Source organism: Bombus pascuorum, chromosome 6, assembly GCF_905332965.1.
Source record: "Bombus pascuorum chromosome 6, iyBomPasc1.1, whole genome shotgun sequence".
In the NCBI taxonomy this organism is placed as follows: domain Eukaryota; kingdom Metazoa; phylum Arthropoda; class Insecta; order Hymenoptera; family Apidae; genus Bombus; species Bombus pascuorum.
The window spans coordinates 9106386-9125327 of NC_083493.1; the positions used below are offsets into that span (position 1 = coordinate 9106386).

Below are 18942 nucleotides of genomic sequence, written 5' to 3' on the forward strand. Positions count from 1 at the left end.
CTAACGTTGGAGGAGACCCGGACGCCTGTATTACCTTCGTGCCCGATGCTGAAAATGCATCACTAAGGGAATTTCGCGTTGCGATAGCATTGTACCGGCGAAACGATCGCACGTGTGTGTGTGTATGTGTATATACATATACATATATACGTATACATATATATATACACACACAGCATATGTATATACGTAAAGGCAACAAGATCATCTTTTCGTGTTCCCTTTTACCCCGTATACTGGCAAAATCCTGTTAGGAATAACGTGTTTTAATCGTTTCTCCGATTCGAGGAACTAAATCTAAAATCGATGATGGATTCTTGTGGTATTTTAGATCGTGGATCTGTTTTGTATGGTTATTGGCTGTTTCAAAAGGGTTTACGGGTAATTCTTGCGGTGAAAAATGTTGCGCTCGGATGTTTCGAGCGCCAGTGAATGACAAATGGGAATGGGGGCAGAGGGAGGAAAAAAAAAGAAGAGGAAGGGATAACTGCGATATAGAAGTATTTTGTACGGACGTCGAGTTCAATACACGAATCGATGTTTTTTAGCGAAGCAGTCGAAGCTTTTGGTACGCGTCGGGCCAGGATGTGGGTACGTAAGGGATGAGGAGGAGGATTCGTCCGGGGGATTCGCAGGATTACGTGCAGGAAAAATGTGGCTCCAGGCCAGAAACGGAATGTCGTTACGCTGGGGTAACGATAGGTACGGGTAAGGCCATTGTCGAATAACCTGACTAGAATAACACAACTTCTATTGCCAGAAAAGTAAAGAGAAATGGTCATCAGGGCATTTACGATCCTCGGAGGTCATTCCTTTGCAAATTCATAACAAATCAAAGTTATTCTTTCTGCTTTCTAAGCTCTGTTCTGTCGTTAATGAAAGTAATTTCATGTCGTTTGTTGAAATCTTTTGATTTAACAATGGAAACAAGTGAATTGCATTTCCAATCCTCTTCAAACGTTTATTGAATATTCAACGTTGTCGCGTGAATGGTTTTATGTTACAAACTATTAGAGACTAGTTGCTACGAAAATGACGTGTGAAGGTTTAAAATTTGAAATAAGAAATAAAAATTGTATCGTTTGAAAGTCGATGTCTGAAGTTTCAAAACTCGATATTTGAAACACGAAATTTGAAATTTGAAAAAACCTTACTACAGACACTGATGCCAATTAGTTCCGCAGAAGTAACGTCTGACCTGCAATTACTTTCTCTACTTTGAAACGCAGTACGCTCGAATAGCCGACCAGTGTATACACGTTGAATGTAATTTCAAGACTACTAATTGAACAAAAATCATCGCTATCGAATACCCGTAGAACGATGCAAGCGATTCGAAGACCGGGTATCCAAATGCAAATTCCAAAATTACTAGAATTCGTAGGAAGTTGAAGCTGTAAGGAAACGATCTGGATGCAGAGTAAAGACAAGCGCAAGACTGAAACGTGTAATCTTTTTCCCGTTGTGCGGCCTCATCAAGATCAATTAGACCAGTATAGTCGGACGATCCTCGGTCGTTAACGATATATCAATTACAGCATAGACGTAGGTAATAACTATTAATGACTTCATTCAGGGCACAGTAATTACAGATGTCCGAGCACGACCAAGAATCTGGGTCGAGACGATTTTGAACTAGCGAATCTACTAGCTGTCGACATAGAAAAAAAAAAAAAAAAAGAAAGAAAATACGAATACGATACGTTCGTTTAAAACAAACTTTTATCTTACATCGCAGCGAATCTTCGAGTTTATTAATAGTTTCTGGAAAAGGTAGAACTGAACGCGTCTCATACAGCGTGCTGCTCTTTAAAATGCTTTTTCCATCGTAAGACTTAAAGTAATTTGAAACATTTTCATTTTCTTCCTCGACTCTGAAGATGTTCGCTACGAAAGAATGTCAAAATGCTTGTGTGCTTTCGTTACGCCGAAGGGGATTCGATTCTTCAAGCATTTGAACCTTTACGCTGTCATAAAATACTTTAACACGTGTGAAGCATATGCATGCAAACTTGTGTACACGAGGCGCACAAAGTTTGTGAAACGTTTTTCGAAGGACCTTTCATGAAGTCATAAATCAAAGAGAAATTTAGGTTCGTTCTTCGAGGTTTCTGACGTCAAAAATACAGAGAAATTTAGTAAAAGTTGCAGGTACAAGGATTGTGGGGAAAACCAACCTTAGGGTACTATAACGGAAACAATGTTGACGCTATTCGGTCTCGACAAGTATTCGTACAATATTGCCACCAGGCGTTGTCCAAGACCGAGGTGCTTCGAATCGGAACGACAGGTTGTGCAGCTGCTTTTTCTACGATCGACGCCCGAACGTCGACCTCTTAGCGACGATCAGTCGTGACTAATCGAGATTGGAGCGGATTATCACGTTCTTTTCTTTTATTTTACTAGCGGTAGAACAGTCGAAAGCGCCTCGACAGTTACGGCGCGGTTCTGCTTGGTAATCCGTTAGATGATCCGTCTGTATCAACCGTTGTCGTTATACGTCTCTCTTTATCTATCCTAAGACGGTAAAATTACATTTTTAATTTCCCAAGGAAATTCTAGCTCGTAGAATAAAATAAACGAACTTTATAACCGTTAATTTACGATTATTTAAATGTTGGCAAATAATTTAATTGGCGATAGAAATCGCCGGATGAAATATCCATTAATGATTCAAGAAGATGTTGAAAGATAGATCTGGTTATATCATTCGATAGCTCGTTTCATATCCTGTTTGAAACAGGAGAGCGCCACGAAATTGACTGGGACGGTGTTCAGAGTCGATTTGGGCAGGACTCGTCTATGCAGAGGACGTATCGTGGGACGAAAGGAGAGGAAAGCATCGACGAAATACAATTTGAAAGACGTAATTCGAAAATCGTTGTACGCCCGACGGCAGCGACCCTCCGTCGGACGTCAAAATGAAATTACGCGACCCTCGACGCGGGGACCTTGGGACCAGCACAAAGGCTCGTTTGCCGAGGACACAGCACAACAATCTGACTAAAGGGACCTAAACCACTAATCGTTTCGCGATTAACTTCCATTAAACGCTACTTAATGAACAAAACTTTCGCGTCCTGCAACTAACCGCAATCGTTCACGTATAAAAACGCAACGTATAAGAATTTGTTAATCGACTTCCGATTTATTATAAAATAAACTTTCTCGCTGGTTAAATTCAATTCCGTTAGATCAAACATTGCACTCGTGATCGCGTGACTAATAGTAGTAACGTGAAATAGATCACAATATATATATGTATATATATACAATATATATATATATTCTTCTCAATAAGCTTAATATATTCTTCTTATCTTTAGTATATCTCCTACGATATACTAAAACGGTGTCTCTTAGAAACTTAAAAGGTAATTGCGTCGATCGAAGGAATTATTTCTCGTTCTATTAATAACTCGTTGTTCGTAGTTTATTTAACTGAGAAACAATTAACCCAGCATGACAGTTGTTTCAATCAGCAAACGATGTATCGATAAACAAGAATATAATAAATCTACCTATTTTTCGCAGCAGCAGCCCGATCCCTTTGTCTTCTGTTCTTGAACCAATTTCCAACTTGGGTAGGAGTGAGCCCCGTGGCAGCAGCCAATTCTCTCTTCTTCCCAGGATTTGGATACGGATCTTGAAGATACCATTCCCTCAGCAACGATCTAGTCCTCTCCTTGAAGCAATGAGTTTTCTGTTCTCCATCCCAGATAGTCCTCGGCAACGGAAATTTTTTGCGAACTCTGTACTTATCCACTGGACCCAGTGGTCTTCCACGAAGTTTCTCGGCTTCTTGATAATGTGCTTCTAGCCACATCGCTTGAAGTTTACCATGAGAGTCCTTGGTGAACTTATGCCTCTCCAGTATGGCGTACAATTCTCTATAGTGGCCCGAATGAAACGCGACGATCGCTCTAGCTCTCAGTACGGCCTCGCTTTGATTCAACTCTTGAATGTTTGGATGAGCTACTGGCAGACTCCAGAGGAATCTCGCCAATCTCTCGATATCGCCGCTTTCTTCGAGTGTCTCGCAGACGGTGGCAACCTGGCCGACGGTAAATGATAATGTTGGCAATGCAAAAACAGGAGCAGGTACAATTGGACCATTGGTTGTGGGTGCTGTGGCACCGGTACCCGCTGGTGCAACAGCCGACATCTCTTTTGGTTACCCTTCTACGACCCACGTATTTCGTGTGTTCTAAGACACTGATAATCTTCTCAATACATCGATTTTGCCACATATAACTGACGATCTCACACGATAACCTAAGAAACTCTCCGACTCGATTTGTGTTTACTTTTGGCGCTTTTCATCCTGTTGTCTCGACTCGAATCTTACTCAACTTCTTAGCTGTTCGATCACTTCTATGGAACTCTCGACCATCAAGGTACAACTCACTTCACGAATAGTTTGCACTGAATATACTGTTTCAACCGATTGGACACAAAATGTTCACCAGTTTCTAATGACACGAAGGGTACTGCTTTTTCCAATGTTTCTGCAACGAAGAACGATACATGATTTACGCAATACAGTCCGTCGAGAAATACGAGTTTTTCCTTTCCAGAAATACGAAGGGTTGACAGGATGGTTTCAGATAACATTCGAGAACGGTCGGTTCGCAACGAATGAACCATTGGCTGTTGTCCGCTGCTTCGTCTCTCGCTGACTGAATCTCACCCCCGAGCGCTATCCGTCAGATGAACCCCGGTGCAAGTAACATTCACCAAGTAGATATCCTACGGGGTCACATCGGACGCAATAGCACACGTTGACGTTCTTCTCAGCCGTGGGGATATCACGCGAGGCCGCTGTTGCCTGGATCGTATCGTATAGCAAACTGGTTTCGTTTACAAGCCGGCATCTCGGCACCGGCCCTACCCAGCATGATACGTTTGTACGCGCCCGTTACAACCGGGTAGTCCCGCCGACTCTTGCGACCTACCTCTACATCTCTCTTTCGCTTCCTCCCTCTCTCTTTCCTACTTCCACTCTCGTGTCCTCGTCCTTTCTCCCTGCCCCTGGTTCGAAACACCAACAGAGGGGTAGCTGGAGAAAAAGAGACAGCTATAGTGATGCTCGGGGGGCAAATGTACAAGCCACGCCCATCAGCCAAACTGGGATTGGCCGGATCCCATCCACGTTACCATGGTAACCTTTCTTCGTCCTTCCGTAACCAGCGTCCGTGTTCACGTGTGTGTCCGTTTAATTATCCCTTCCACGTGCTATCCAGCACCACACCGTTCGCACCCCACCAAAACCTTTCCGCAATCCACATCACCCCCACTCTCAGTCTATTCCTTCGATCATCCCCTTCGCTCTTCGTGCCGTAACCCATACCCCTGCCAACGATCCGCGAATGCTCCCGCCAGAGACGTCCCTCGTGTCCCCTTACCTCTCGCGCGAACCATAAAGCGAGAGAGACGAGGGAACACGGAGAGAGAGAGCACGATCGATTCGCCGAGCAGAAAGTGGGACGGAGAGTATGGAAAAGTGGGGTGGAAGCAAGGACGCGGGGAACGAAGGCATGATCCCCACGTTCAACTGCTGCCGTTCCTGCTGCCGTTCCGTACCTTCTGTTGCTCCTGCTGCCGTGATCTCTCGACGAACTGCTTTCGAGACCAGACTCGCCGCTCTCGTTCTCGTGCAACATCCACGACTCTGAGGTCCATCGGCTTTTCGCCTCTCTGTTTCTCTGTCACTATGTTCTGCTCGCGCCATCACTTTCTCGCGATTCTCGTCTCGACGTTTGGCATCGTTCTATAAAAATCTCTGCTTTCTACAGAACATTCTCTTTTCATTTTCGTTTCACGTTTCGAAAACGTGGGATTCGTGCATGTGCTCCCCGGGGGATGTTTCAATCGCGTCTTGGCTATAAGTTATGTTCGAAGCTCCATTTTAATAGGATTTTTATCGCCGTTAAGAACATTCCGCAATTTTTTTCCGAAGATTTTTCTGTGGTTAAATTACACATTCGTAGTTTCGGAGGATCGAAATGTCGTCTCTTTGTTGGCTCATCCAACGAAAAGAGGACGTTGAACCTACCGACTCTTGCGCCATTTTTCATTCGTCGCGACTTCGACAGAATTTCACGACGCCGATATCGGGGCAATACGGATAGAAGCCCTTTATCGACACGCGACTAGATTTCATTTCTCGTCAAGACGACAGGTGCACGCGTATCGAGAAGCCGAGGACGCGCGACGGCGCCGAAGGCGTCTCCGTTTTATCGAACGCACAGCCGCCGCAGCAGCTTCAGTCTCGTGATAAATATTCTGATTTGTAACTCTGACGTATCCAGGCCGACGTGTCTACTTTCCTACCTTCACGATATTGGTCGTCAGCCTTTTTACCAACTTTTTCACCATACTTCACCTCTGCTTACCTTCAAACAACTTACATACCATTCCATATAGCAACCCTTAACACCGACTTAGACGAATTGATAGAATAACCTGGAAAAATCTTCTCGTAAAATCTACCTAATATTTCCACGAATTATAGTAAATATTATTTAGACACCAAGGGGAAAGAGCGATCGGCTGAAAGTACACCAAGACCAGGGTTCAAGAACGTGTTAATTTTTTGATATTAAACGTCACTTTACGACCAAAGAATGGTATTTTGCTACGAGTCGTTGAAAATGAAAACGATCTGTGATATCTTTGGTTCGAAGATGTAGGTCTCCCAGAAACAACTCGTAAATTATTATTACAAATTTGAGTGTCTTCGATATTTTAACTTTACGACGATTTGTGATTACGAGGAGGTTGAAACGGTATTTTCCAAAACCGAATAAAAAGATAATTTTCACAAACGCGTGCAACGATATATTTGGATTTTAAATTTAATTCTTCTCTCGTAAGAAATAAAACACGTGACTTATCCGTCTACCTATCTTTCCCGTAGTCTTGGCATTTATTTTCGGATAAGTTTCTTGGATATCGCGTCACTCGAACGAAATGGAAGGAAATATAATCTCGAGCGTCGATGATGCCGTCGATTGGTCTCGTTTTGCAATCCTTCGTTCCGTTATACGACCGATACCAGACCGATTGGCCCTAGTTAAATCGTATTACGAGAGAAGCTGGATTACGAGTTTTTCGAAAGACATCCTTCTCGTCGTAATTCCCTGCGTTCTTCCGATTAAGAGCCACCATCCATCCGTTTGCGTCACCTCACAAGTAGTAAAGTAAGCAGAAATAGATACACTGTTTAACAGTCATTGCTTGATAGTACGATAGATCGGTGTTAGTGTTCAAAATTTCAATTGCCACAGTGTGAAATCGCTTAACGTTAAACCCCGATAATGGCTCGATTTTATTATCAAAGGAATATAGAAAAGTTGCCACTTTCGTAGCTATCACTTTGTCTTTGATTCCAAGTAGTAGGTAGCGTGAAATGCTGTTTCCTTCCCCTGGTTTGTGTGAATCAAATATTTCTTTTCTTTTGTCAATTTTTGTATATTGTATGTATTATCTTCGAAGATAATCTGCTTGGTAATAAGGGGTCAGGTTTTCATTTCCTTCTAGTCATTAATATGTTACACCTCATACATATTACGCCTTATATACGTATATATATTTATTTTGTAAGGCGAATTTTAGTAATAACTATGGTAGTAATATATCATTACACTAAATATATAGTAAACAGGTAAGTCAAGATGTTTGCGCACTTAAGACTACTACTGAATTTTTATATCTCAAACGAATTGAATGCCAAAACGGTTCCCAAATTTCATGTTGAAACTTGAGATTAGTAATAGAGAAATATTATAGTCTGTGTCGTAAACTTGTTGAAAAGGGCAGAGAGGTCGACTATACGACACTTTTGTTATACACATATAATACCTGGGATAATACCTAGGATCTAACGTATACGCTATCTGCCACCTAATAATGTTTATAATATCTACAGTCTAATAATATATACATATTAAATGTTCTTCTTAGCATTATTTTTCTATGTATAGAAAGTATTATCGACCTAACTATTTATAACTGAAATATCTATAACCGAATTTATAATGAAACATACTAGAAAAATGGGAATTCTCTAAAATTTTACAACAGAGACAGAATGTCCTATTTTGGTCGATGATGTTGAAAATCAGATGTAATGTGCCTAGAATATGATTTATTTCAATCCAAAATAGATGTTTATCTTGTGCGTCATAGAATACTTGGAAAGTGACAATTCCTGGGTTTTCCCCATCGGTCTTAACGATACAATAGATGTCCACGAGTCGACTAGGTACACGTAGTAAAAGACTCAATGAGAAAGTATCAATGGATCCCTGCTGTAACTACCAACGGATCCCTGCTGGAATGATCCCTGCTGGAATGATCCCTGCTAAAACTACCAACTGACCGCCAAAATCCAGACATGGTAGATACTTACTCACCGAACTTAGGGCTCAATTATCCTACAACTGGTGGTTTCATTTTTTTCTTATACGTTCCTTGAACCGTTGCATGTACTTTGTGACAATTTCACAATTCTTGCAGACTCCAGTCAAAAACATCTGGTCACTTTCATATTTTTAAACAAAATGTATAGTTAAGTTAAGATACAGATTATAGAAATCATTTATTTTCTTTGCAGCAAATTTTATCGGTTATCAATCGATGGATAGACGTAATTTATTTTAAACGGATTTATAAATGGAAAATGTCGGTTGTATAAGTAATTATTAATGCTCGCGCCTCTACGATCTCTCTCTATATATATTAACTCTTTCTGGTGGCTACTGATAAACGTTAATCACTTTATTCCAACTACAGACCTGACGGACTTGCACAGCTGCTAAATTCTAATCGTCGGCGTTTGTTTCGGACGGCTGCAATTCTATTTAATTAAACGCGCATTGATAAATATATCAGTGATTAATATAAATGCGTTTGCGTTCGACGTGAATGCACGATTCAAATTGATATTGGGACAGAGAATATTTTTGATAAATAGAGAGATGCGTATCGATAGAGATGATCCTCTATAGTTGCCAGAAAATTGTTGCTAATTTCGGTTAATGGACGAGGTTATGCGATCCTGATCGTGACTCTCTAAGCGAGTTTAGTACGGCGCGGATTCTTCGTTGACCTTCACCTGTCTTTAATCTTCGTGAATGGTGAGCAATTAATCGTCCCGTCTAATGGATAAATTCCTCTGATTGCGCGCATTAGTAGGCACGAACGAACAGATACGTGTTTGTAGAGTTGCATAGGCGACGGTGGAATACGCGTATTGCATAATGCGATAACGGACGCACAATTGTTTGTAGATAGTTCTCGCAAACCTTGTCAATAAATACACGTAATCGGCCAATGTGCCAGTGTATTATTAAAATCAATTAGTTTCTTTAATTACGATGTTCTTTCAAACTTTCTCAAATTGTTGCATATTGTTTCACAAATTTCGAACAGGATAGGCATGTATCAATGAGTAAACGTGTTTGTGAATTCATGGGAATTTTAAAGATGGTAAGATACCCAAATACAAAGTTCTATTATATAGTAAATTTTATAATAAAAAATAAATATAGCATGTGAGCGGCTACCCCCAGCGGGGTGTCAGCTTCGTTTTTTTCTAAGTTATATCTTTTATGCTATATATAGTAAATGAAAGAGATTTTTGAGTAGGTTTCATTTCCTCGGTGGCGTTCGTAAAAATATCTGAAAATTTTCCGAAACATTCGTAGCTTATTAATCAACTATAACGCCATTACCCTGCACTGTAAACGTATAGATACGTTTTACTTATTCCATAGCTACACGTAATCATTTCTCCAATTTCAAATCGATGTAAAAAGACAGCGAACAAATTGTTGCAATTTTATTTTTTCGTAAGGAGACAAACGTCAAACTTCGGACAATTAATAGCGAGTTGTATAAATTAAAATACAAAATTCCCAGCAGCTCGTACAAGTCATCGGTGTTTTACGTCGACTACGCGAAATTTCATTCTTAATTATGTACTAAGGAACGTGACGGATAAACGCGTTTAACGATGACCGGCCATGCGCCACGATTGAATGATGAATTACATTTGCCGTCGAATATAATAGAATATCGGGGTGCGAAATGTCTCGCAGATAAATGTCGCGATAACGACAGGCAGGCCGTGAGTATTACACCGTTCCATCATCCAACCTCCGATTACGCGGATCGATCTATCGGCCTCTGGTGTCCGTTTGTTTGCTGACCTTCCTAGACAAATGATTTCGTCGCACGACAACCATTTTACCATTTTCTTTTCCCATCTGCTTCTTCTTTTCTTCGCTGCTGCACCACGCATCTACACTGTCGTTCAGAAGTATTAGGATATTTGCTGATCTCTATAATACCGTAATAATTGACTCAGACGATGAAAGAAGGGATCGGAGGTCTATGACTTTACATTGGTGCAGGATAATGATCGAAAGTACACGATGAGAGTTTGCAGAAATTAGGTGCAAGAGCCGCAGAATTAACAATTAGCCATTCGCCTTTGCAATCGCGTCAAATTTTCAAACAAAATTGAAACAGATGAAAAGGGAAATTCAGAGAAGAATCAAACTTGTGGAATGATTTATAACACACATAGGGCTGCATATAACGTGAAACTTCGTAATACGAATATTAAAACTGATTAAAGCTGCGTTCCAGATATGTCACGGACACGCATAAAGAAAATTAACATAATGATATTGCCTTCGTATAATTGATCAGATTGGTATTATAATACTCGAAATATACATAAATGCTTTCGTCTAAAGTTTCATGCGAAATGTTACAACGATAAGCTTTAACGTTAAGACTACCAAACTTAGACACTTTTTGTTTTTACAATTCACTAACAACATGCGAGACTTTTGAAAAAATTAATCATTACTAACAGAAACGTTTATTCCTATCGCTATTATCAATCCTCGTCATCCATATACGATACCTTTAAATACAGTTAAATAATTGATAATATCTCAGTGTCAATAATTTCCTATTGATTTTACAACTCTATTCTTTATTGTATACTTTACCTTACGCGAATGTTCCAATACTTAGAAACGGCGGTGTATGTCCCAACTTGTTCCAGTTTCCAAAGCAATTGCTCGTTCGTTGCTTCCAACAACCTTCCATCTTTTCGACCACGTTCCTCAAACTCGACGGGGGAAATCTCTCACTCGACGAGAGGGCGAGAGAGAAATATTCGCTCCTCTTATCACGCGTTCTCCGCTCGTACCGGTAACAAGGCGTCATCTCGCGTGTACCGGGCCCCCGTACAAAGGTTCTTTCATTGAATTCCATCGGGCACCGCTATTACTTTCCGCGATGAGAACTGTCAAGCGGGACTCGTTACCGAGGGTAGATTAATCACGGTCTAGAAACCAAAGAAAGGAAAACGTCGGACGGCGTTCGCCGCCGCGTATCGCCCGGATACATTGTGTCCGCGCTCGCGACACGCATAATGAATTACGCACACGCCGCACCCGATGTCTCTACGGATTAGAATATCGAGCATGCGAGGACGTTCCGCTGATTCGACGTTGTGGACATGCAAGATATAAGAGAAACGAATGTTGATTTTTCCAGGACTGAATTTTTGTTGATTCGTTCATTCGAAATGACAATTTTCAACGTTATCTTGAAGATAGAATTTCAAGTGGAGGAAGAAGAAGTTGGCGTGTTAATTATTAGCGGCAATTTAGTGAACTTTGTAATACGTTCGAATATATATTTCTTTTAACCTTTCTTTTAATATTTCAAAATTACATGCTCGTATTTACTGTATCTGAGAAATATGATTTTAAGTATGTCGTTATATCGTAAGCGAAGGATCATTTCGATTAACATTCGTTTTAATAGAAAATTCCGTTCGAACGTTAAAACGCATCAAACGAGCTGTAACAAAAATTTGAAAATTTAGAATAAAATGTACCATTTTATGTACTTACCTAACTTTTGTCTGAGATGCGAGTCTACGTTGAAACGATAGAATATCGAGGCAGACCCGAAATCATCGTTTGGACAATTTTAACAGTTCCGATGTAGCGTGATATTCTTTTCGCGATTTATACTTAGAAAATCACCCCTGTACAAACCGTATCTACGCTTTATAATCGAATACTCAAGGATTACGCGTTTGGTAACGTTTAAAAGCTAACAAGGCACCGCTGCAAACGCGCACGGGATTACTCTGTATGTATTACACAGTCGAATAAAACGTTCCTGTTTGTCCCAGGATTAAATCGTGCAAATCACTCGTCGAAACGATTCCATCGAACGCAAGCACAGTTCTATCCGAACGTACGAGGAGTTTTCGTACACGACACCAGCCTAACGGTGTTGGTTGCCGGTACAGAGAAATGGGGAGCGTTACACATATCGTTGTGGAATAATCCTCTTCTGGTTGTGCGGGCTATAGGGTGCCTAATATGGAGGCTTTATTATTTAACGACGTGCTAATGGGGCGTTGCTCGGCCCCGTCTCTGTATTATTCCGCAATCTTGCGTGCGAGTGTATTTCGGGACTGGGGTCCAATCAGATTCCTCTCTATTAAAATATTCTTTACAGTTTATCGTACGTATTACAAATTCATCTTCCGTACGCTTCTTTCGACGCTATATCCTTTGGAATAATTGGAATATCCTTTTTTCTAAGCCTCGCTCATTTGGTATTTCCTCGACAAAGTACATATGTACTTGAAAGTTTAACTTCGTATCTATCGTAATCAGTCAATAGAATTATCCTTAGGACGAAAGAAGGATTGAAAACGTAAAGCAGAGAACAAAATTAGAGGAAAAACCAGTTGTTGAATGGTGCAATTTGAAAGGAAGATTCAGGGATTCGGTTGTTCTCTGTGCGATACTTCAATGTTTGCGTTGTAGCTTGGTTTTCTACCGTTCTCTTATCTCTGTTCTTCGACTTTTCTGCATTCGTTTAAGCCATCCGAATTCAGAAGAACGTGTTGTACAGATGTGGCTGGTTTTCGCCGGTGCAGACACGTAGACATGTTTCGTCGAAGATGTAGTCGTGTGTAATTTTGGTGTATTAAAATCTTCTCTATAAGAACATCGAACGTATCTGGAATTTATATTTCATCAACTTGTTTCAACACCATTTCGTTTTACGATATTCATCGTCGTCGTTCGTTTACCATTTGCTCGACGATGTATCCCGAAGATTAACTTCTTCTTATCTATTACGATCAGCTAACAGAGGCGTTCGAAAGGTGAAAGTAGGTGGGCTGAGAGGCAGACTGGTAAAATGCAGCGAAAGAAGTCGACAAGTCGATTTTTGGGTAGGTCGTTGTCGAGAAGCTGCAAGTGGCGCCCGGGATGTCCCTCCTCGTGCTATGTTTACAGAGGAAACTTGGAAAGCCGGGGATGAAATTTGAGGTTTGAAACGGCCGCGACGCGACCGAGGGGTTAGACGTAGACGGTGAAGGAAAAGCTGGCGTGGATCGGCGCGGAATTCGTTCCAAAGTCTTGACAGGACTCATCTGCGCGATGGCGCCACGGCCATTTGTTTGTTTTACTTTTCTGGGCAGGCTGCCTTCTAACCCGGCCCTCCATCGACTCTAACCGTGAGTTAATGAGGTCGTTAACGAGACTTCCACTAATTCCACTATCTTAGCCGGGAAGCTGTGCCGCGCCTTCTTTCTGCCAGATAATATCGTACCTCGTTGGAATCCATGCTGGTTTTGTTTCCCTTGTTTCGTTCGACCAGCCACCTCGTGGCGGGCCTTCAATCGACGTCTCGTACGACCCTCCTTCTTTCCCGCCGATGGTTTAACGTGTCCTTTATTTTTCAATTATTACTCCGTTTAAAATAAAGCAATTAAACGAACGTTGTCTTTTTTATTTTATTTCTCGATCTTTCCGTTTCTAACGGACTTGTAGCGGCGCATGAGCCAGAGGACAATTCAAATTATGTTGTTGTTTTGCTTCGGAGTAGCAATATCGTTAGCATACACATAATGTAATAATAAATAAACTTCGGGCAAAACAATGTCGCCGCTACGTGCAACCGTCAAACGAAGACGAATTTGAATTTTCCGATCAGTAAAATAAATGGACGCGATCGTAAGGAAGTTGGTATCTATGAGTATCTACCGAGTGTCTATCAATTATTAACGAGTTATTAGCGATCTTGTTTTGCGACTTATACACTGTCTTAGCGAATCCGTTAGAACATTATCTGTACTTATTTATTTAACATTTTAAATATACTTGACGGTTTCAACAACGAGCAATCTCGTCTAATAAATCTCACGATTAACCATCCTCTGCACAAGTCCTCCATAGACTCAATGTTTCTCGCGACTGCTTTAGGATTTCGTTTCGTTCGACTCTCGCAGCCGCTATGTTATATTATTAAACTGTTTGAAATTTTTCGCATCGCGGCGTGATAGGAAAAGTAAAATTACACGAGCTGCTGAATTATATCGTACTATAAAGTAATGAAAATAGCCGTGATAGTATTAACGGTGGCGCATAATTAATCGTTACGCGGCTCTGTCTTACGGATTACCCGCGATTCATTTTTGAAATGGAGCGACGTGCAGCCCGACTCCGTCGTCAAACTTTAAAGCGACGCACGTCGTAGAAAATATATCCCGGTGCAAACAGGATTTATTAAAAAATTGCTTTTCCGCGGAATCCTGTTTGCGCGTTCATCTGGCCGACGCGCTTTTTCCTTCGCGCTGGAAAAAACCTCATCGTTCACCGTTATATCCGAAATACGGAAGACTCGTAGCGACAGGCTTTTTCAACGCGCCACCCCTTTTCTTTTTTCCTCTTTTTCCTTTCAAATATATACCAAAAGAGGAGAGAGAGAGAGAGAGAGAGAGAAACAGGGAGGAAGGGCGAGAGAGAAAAAGAGAGAAAGAGAGCTTGCCGTGCGCCGATTAAACGTTCCACGCTTTTTTTCATTCCACCTTCGACTCTTCCTCGCCCACTGATTCCCTCCTTTCCTTTTACGTTTCTGTTTTTTAAACCCTCTCCCCCCTCCCTATCCCTCTTCGACGATCGTCATTTTATATTCTTTACGTCTACCTTCGCCCGCTCTTCTATTCCACCTTTTATTTTCTTTCTCGATTTTATCCCCTTATCGCGGTCCTCTCGATTCCTCTCTTCGCTTCCACCTCTCTATCCTCTCGATTTTTATTCCCACACTCTTCCATTATCTTTTTGCCCCCGTACGCACCCCTACCCCTTCCACCAGTTTCTCTCTCTTTCTCTCTCCGCGCTTGCCGGCTCGTTCTCTTCCGTCTCTATCCTTCTATCTTCGTGTCCGTCTCTTTTCACCAGCCGCGTCCTCTCATTATTACGCTTTTTCGTGCTCTCCCCGGCAACTCATTACTATTTTTCGCACGGTTCGCTACGCGTGCCGTTGCTCGAGCGACCGATAAATTTTGCCGCGATATTGCGTTTGGCATTATCGCAATCATGAGCACCAAGTACCTTCCTTGCCGCCCTTCCCGCGTCTGCCAGCCCGCGTCTGCCAGCCCGCGTCGTGTCGCGCCGCGCGTGTAAATACGCGTCTGTATTTCTACGTGTTACGCGTGCATACATACATGTGCATGTGTTCACGTGTATACGTACAGGTGCGTGTGCCATGCACGTTGTCCCGAATTTACATCGCGCTTTTAACATCGGTCGCCTCCGCCATAATTTCCCCGCTGGTACCCAAAGCTGGCCGACCGGAACGCGCGGCTCATTACGTTTTATCCCATGCACTGACACTCGAATTTCGGCCGAAATATGTACAAAGAACGCGGCCTGACGCGGCCATAATTCGCCGACGTGACGGTGATTTTACATTCGCCGGAAAATTGACGGCGCCGATGATTATCGCCGGCCAATCTCCCGTCCCTTCATTCCGCGTGTTGTTGCCCCGCGTGTTTTTTCCACCCCTCCTTCTCTAACCCGCCATTCTCCATCCCTCTTCCTTTTTTCCTTCCTCTTCGCGTATTTTTCTTTTTTTTTTTTTTTTTTTTACAGACATACTTTTTTACACGATGCACTCGATTTTTCATTTCAACGAAAATCCTTTCGTTGCCGCGAGTATTAATGAGATCGACGGACTGAGAGATTCCGTGTTTATAGGGGGATTATCCTTCGTTCCGTTTCATTCGTTGTAATTAATGCAATCGTAGGATCGATCGATAAAACGAATATCCAACGCCAACGCTAAATCGTCGTCGTAGGAAAGAAATCTTCTTTCCACGGATTGTTTTCATAAAACGAGAGAAATACGTCGAAACACCTTCCTCTGTTACAATACAAATCGGCCAACAAGAATATAGATATATATATATATCGGTGTTTGTTATTTCAATTGGAAAATTTGTCCGCGCGTTGCCTGTCGTCTGCAACGTTCCCGTACGTGTGTTTTCGTACGTTGGCTTTTTTATTGGCATAAAAACCACCAAGGAAACGAAAACGTTAGAAAGAGACGTGAAACGAAGGAAGAAAAAAAATATACGTTTGCGACTAAATGCACTCGTGAGAAGGTCTATTCCTGATGCGTTCAAGGGTGGCACTCGTCACTCGGTAGAGACGTCAGGTCGGCGAGTGCAACGGCGCCACGAGGCAAGAAGACGATGAAGGAGCGCAGGAAGTGGCCGGGAACTCGATCTCGCCCCGGGCAAATACGTTTGCCTCGGGGCTGTTTGTTATGTTACATCTTTGCTTGGCGAACGGGGTGGCCTTTTAAAACGTCTCGTTGTCACTTCGTGTGGCGCTAGCACGAGAACCTTGTCGACGACGACGACGACAACGTCGACTCGTTTCCCTTGGTAATGCGAAAAGGGGCCTGTCTAATCTTCGAAAAATCCGCGAGCTTTTACGCGGCTCGTTCTTCTCCCCGTTTATCTCGAGGTATAACAACGAGCTGAAATTAAACGTTACACTCGGTCTTCGTTGCCCCGAGCCATCTCCTTCGTTTCGAAGGTTACCGCCGCTTAAACGCCAACGAGATTTTTGCACTGGCGCGACGCTCTCTACAAAGTGGCAATAAAGCTGTCGCACGTGTAAAACGCAGGGTAAATAGACGACTGGCACGATGACCAAGAAAAATCGAGCTACCAGACCTTTGACCTTCTTGTGTGAAAGTTCTTTTCAGTGCTTTAAAGTTATCGTTGATCTTGGCAAATGTTCCTCGATAAGAGAAATGTTAGTTAACTGTCGCTATTTGTAACGCAGTACGAATCCAGATAGTTTCCACCATTTAACAAGTCGTAAATGTGAACTTACATACTTATTCGAATACGAAATTATCGAAAATTTTCATAAGATGAAAAGATACATCGGAATGCGTTAAATCGATATATTTGGTAATAAACATATTATATTGTAAATTTTACCTTGTTTTATTACGTGAAATAAAACGCATTCTATCTATAAGACAGTAAAATATATTCCAACTTACTTTTTCGTTCGCAAATAAATTATTAAATTTCCCATTGATAATAAGAATAAATTTCGGTGAACGTCTGCGATCAAATAATCCTCGAATTTAAACCATTTCGCCCTATTAAAAGTATTAGCGATATCCAAAAAGACAGTGCCACACGGACTATATATGTATTATACTGCAACATTTTTGTTAAGATACTCGCTCGTTACGTTATCACGTTATAGTACGTGATCGACGAATGAACGAAAAGCGTGTTATTTGACAATAAATAAAAAATATTTTCTTACCTGGACGCTTCATTTGTCATCCGCAAATAAAAGCCAAGGGAAAAACTTACTGTAAAGACTCGTGAAAAAAAGAGTGTTTCGAGACTATTGAAGTCTCTGAATGAGTACTCCAAAAATCGGAATTCGGAATTGACAAAAATGCCGCAAAAAGTCACAGGATGCGGATAATAGCATCGAGGCAATACAGCGGTGGAAAAATTGTCGTATTGAACTTACTCGAGCTATCAATCACAAGTGGTTATTAGTGAATCTTACATTAATCTTGCACGCGATGAAGGCCAGGTTCCAACAAGTTCTGAAAAATTTTACAGAGCTCCAATAGGTCGTCGTTCAAGGGCTTAACACTTAGTTGGGTCTCTGTAAGGACAATAAAATCGAACGTATACCAGTCGTAGATAAGTCGTCACGGCCGAGCGACAGCACATCTGGAAGCAATTACGAAGGATACTGACCTAACGCTCAGGTGTAAGATCCTTTAAGGTGGAAATAGAAACTCGAAACAGCAAGGTAAGACCAGCCGCGGTATCGAACGTGACATTTCGTTAGGTACCGGGATTAGTGACGAATGCTTTTCGGTTTTCTGGTTTTCTTCCTCCTCACGGAAGAGCCAGAAGTCGCGATACAATCTCCTTTCTTTGCAGACGTTTCGAAACAGTGTGCCATCTGTAACCGTATACCGAGACAAAATGTATTGTCCACCTGAAAAAGATTGGTCGTTGCTGTTTTACATGAAATCTCGACACCAGTTTCGTCGTCCCATTACCTTCGTTTTGGTGTTCGACACGTTCGTTCCGCTCTTTGGAGAAAAAGTGGTGTGTCAACCTGTTGTGATCCAAGTCGTTCTTCACCTCGACTGTTTCATATTAGGTCGGTAAATATTATATACTTAAATATTATACACTTTTGAAAGTTATTTATAGCACGAGTATATTTCCCTGATTGGTTACCTATGTGCTTACACTGGTTGCAAAAAGCTTATTTATTTCTACGTAAATAGCCACGAAAAGAAATTTCCCATCACGATATGTACTTATATAACTTTGGAGCACGTTGTGGTTATCTGCTTTAACAACAACGACGTGAATCTCACATCACGACAGCTTTTATTAAGTCACATTGACATTTAGGTAATTTATTCTTTTTCTATCGTTTCCCGCAAGAATCGTCTGGAAGAATCTGAGGAATACGAACAGAGTGCACTCCAAATCAAAGCTTCGTATTATCCGAAGCGTTTTGCATTATATCG

General features: G+C 41.6%; 1 protein-coding gene across 1 annotated transcript in view; it reads right to left on the reverse strand.

Annotated features, from left to right (window-relative positions):
* LOC132908026 (homeobox protein SIX3-like) overlaps window positions 1-4963 on the reverse strand; it is a 51082-nt gene extending 46119 nt beyond the window's left edge. The window contains exon 1 of the mRNA XM_060961557.1: window positions 3522-4963. Within this exon, the coding sequence (XP_060817540.1) occupies window positions 3522-4165 (644 nt within the window). The 5' untranslated portion in view covers window positions 4166-4963. The remainder of the gene's footprint in view (window positions 1-3521) is intronic.
* Between the last annotated feature and the right edge of the window lie 13979 nt (window positions 4964-18942).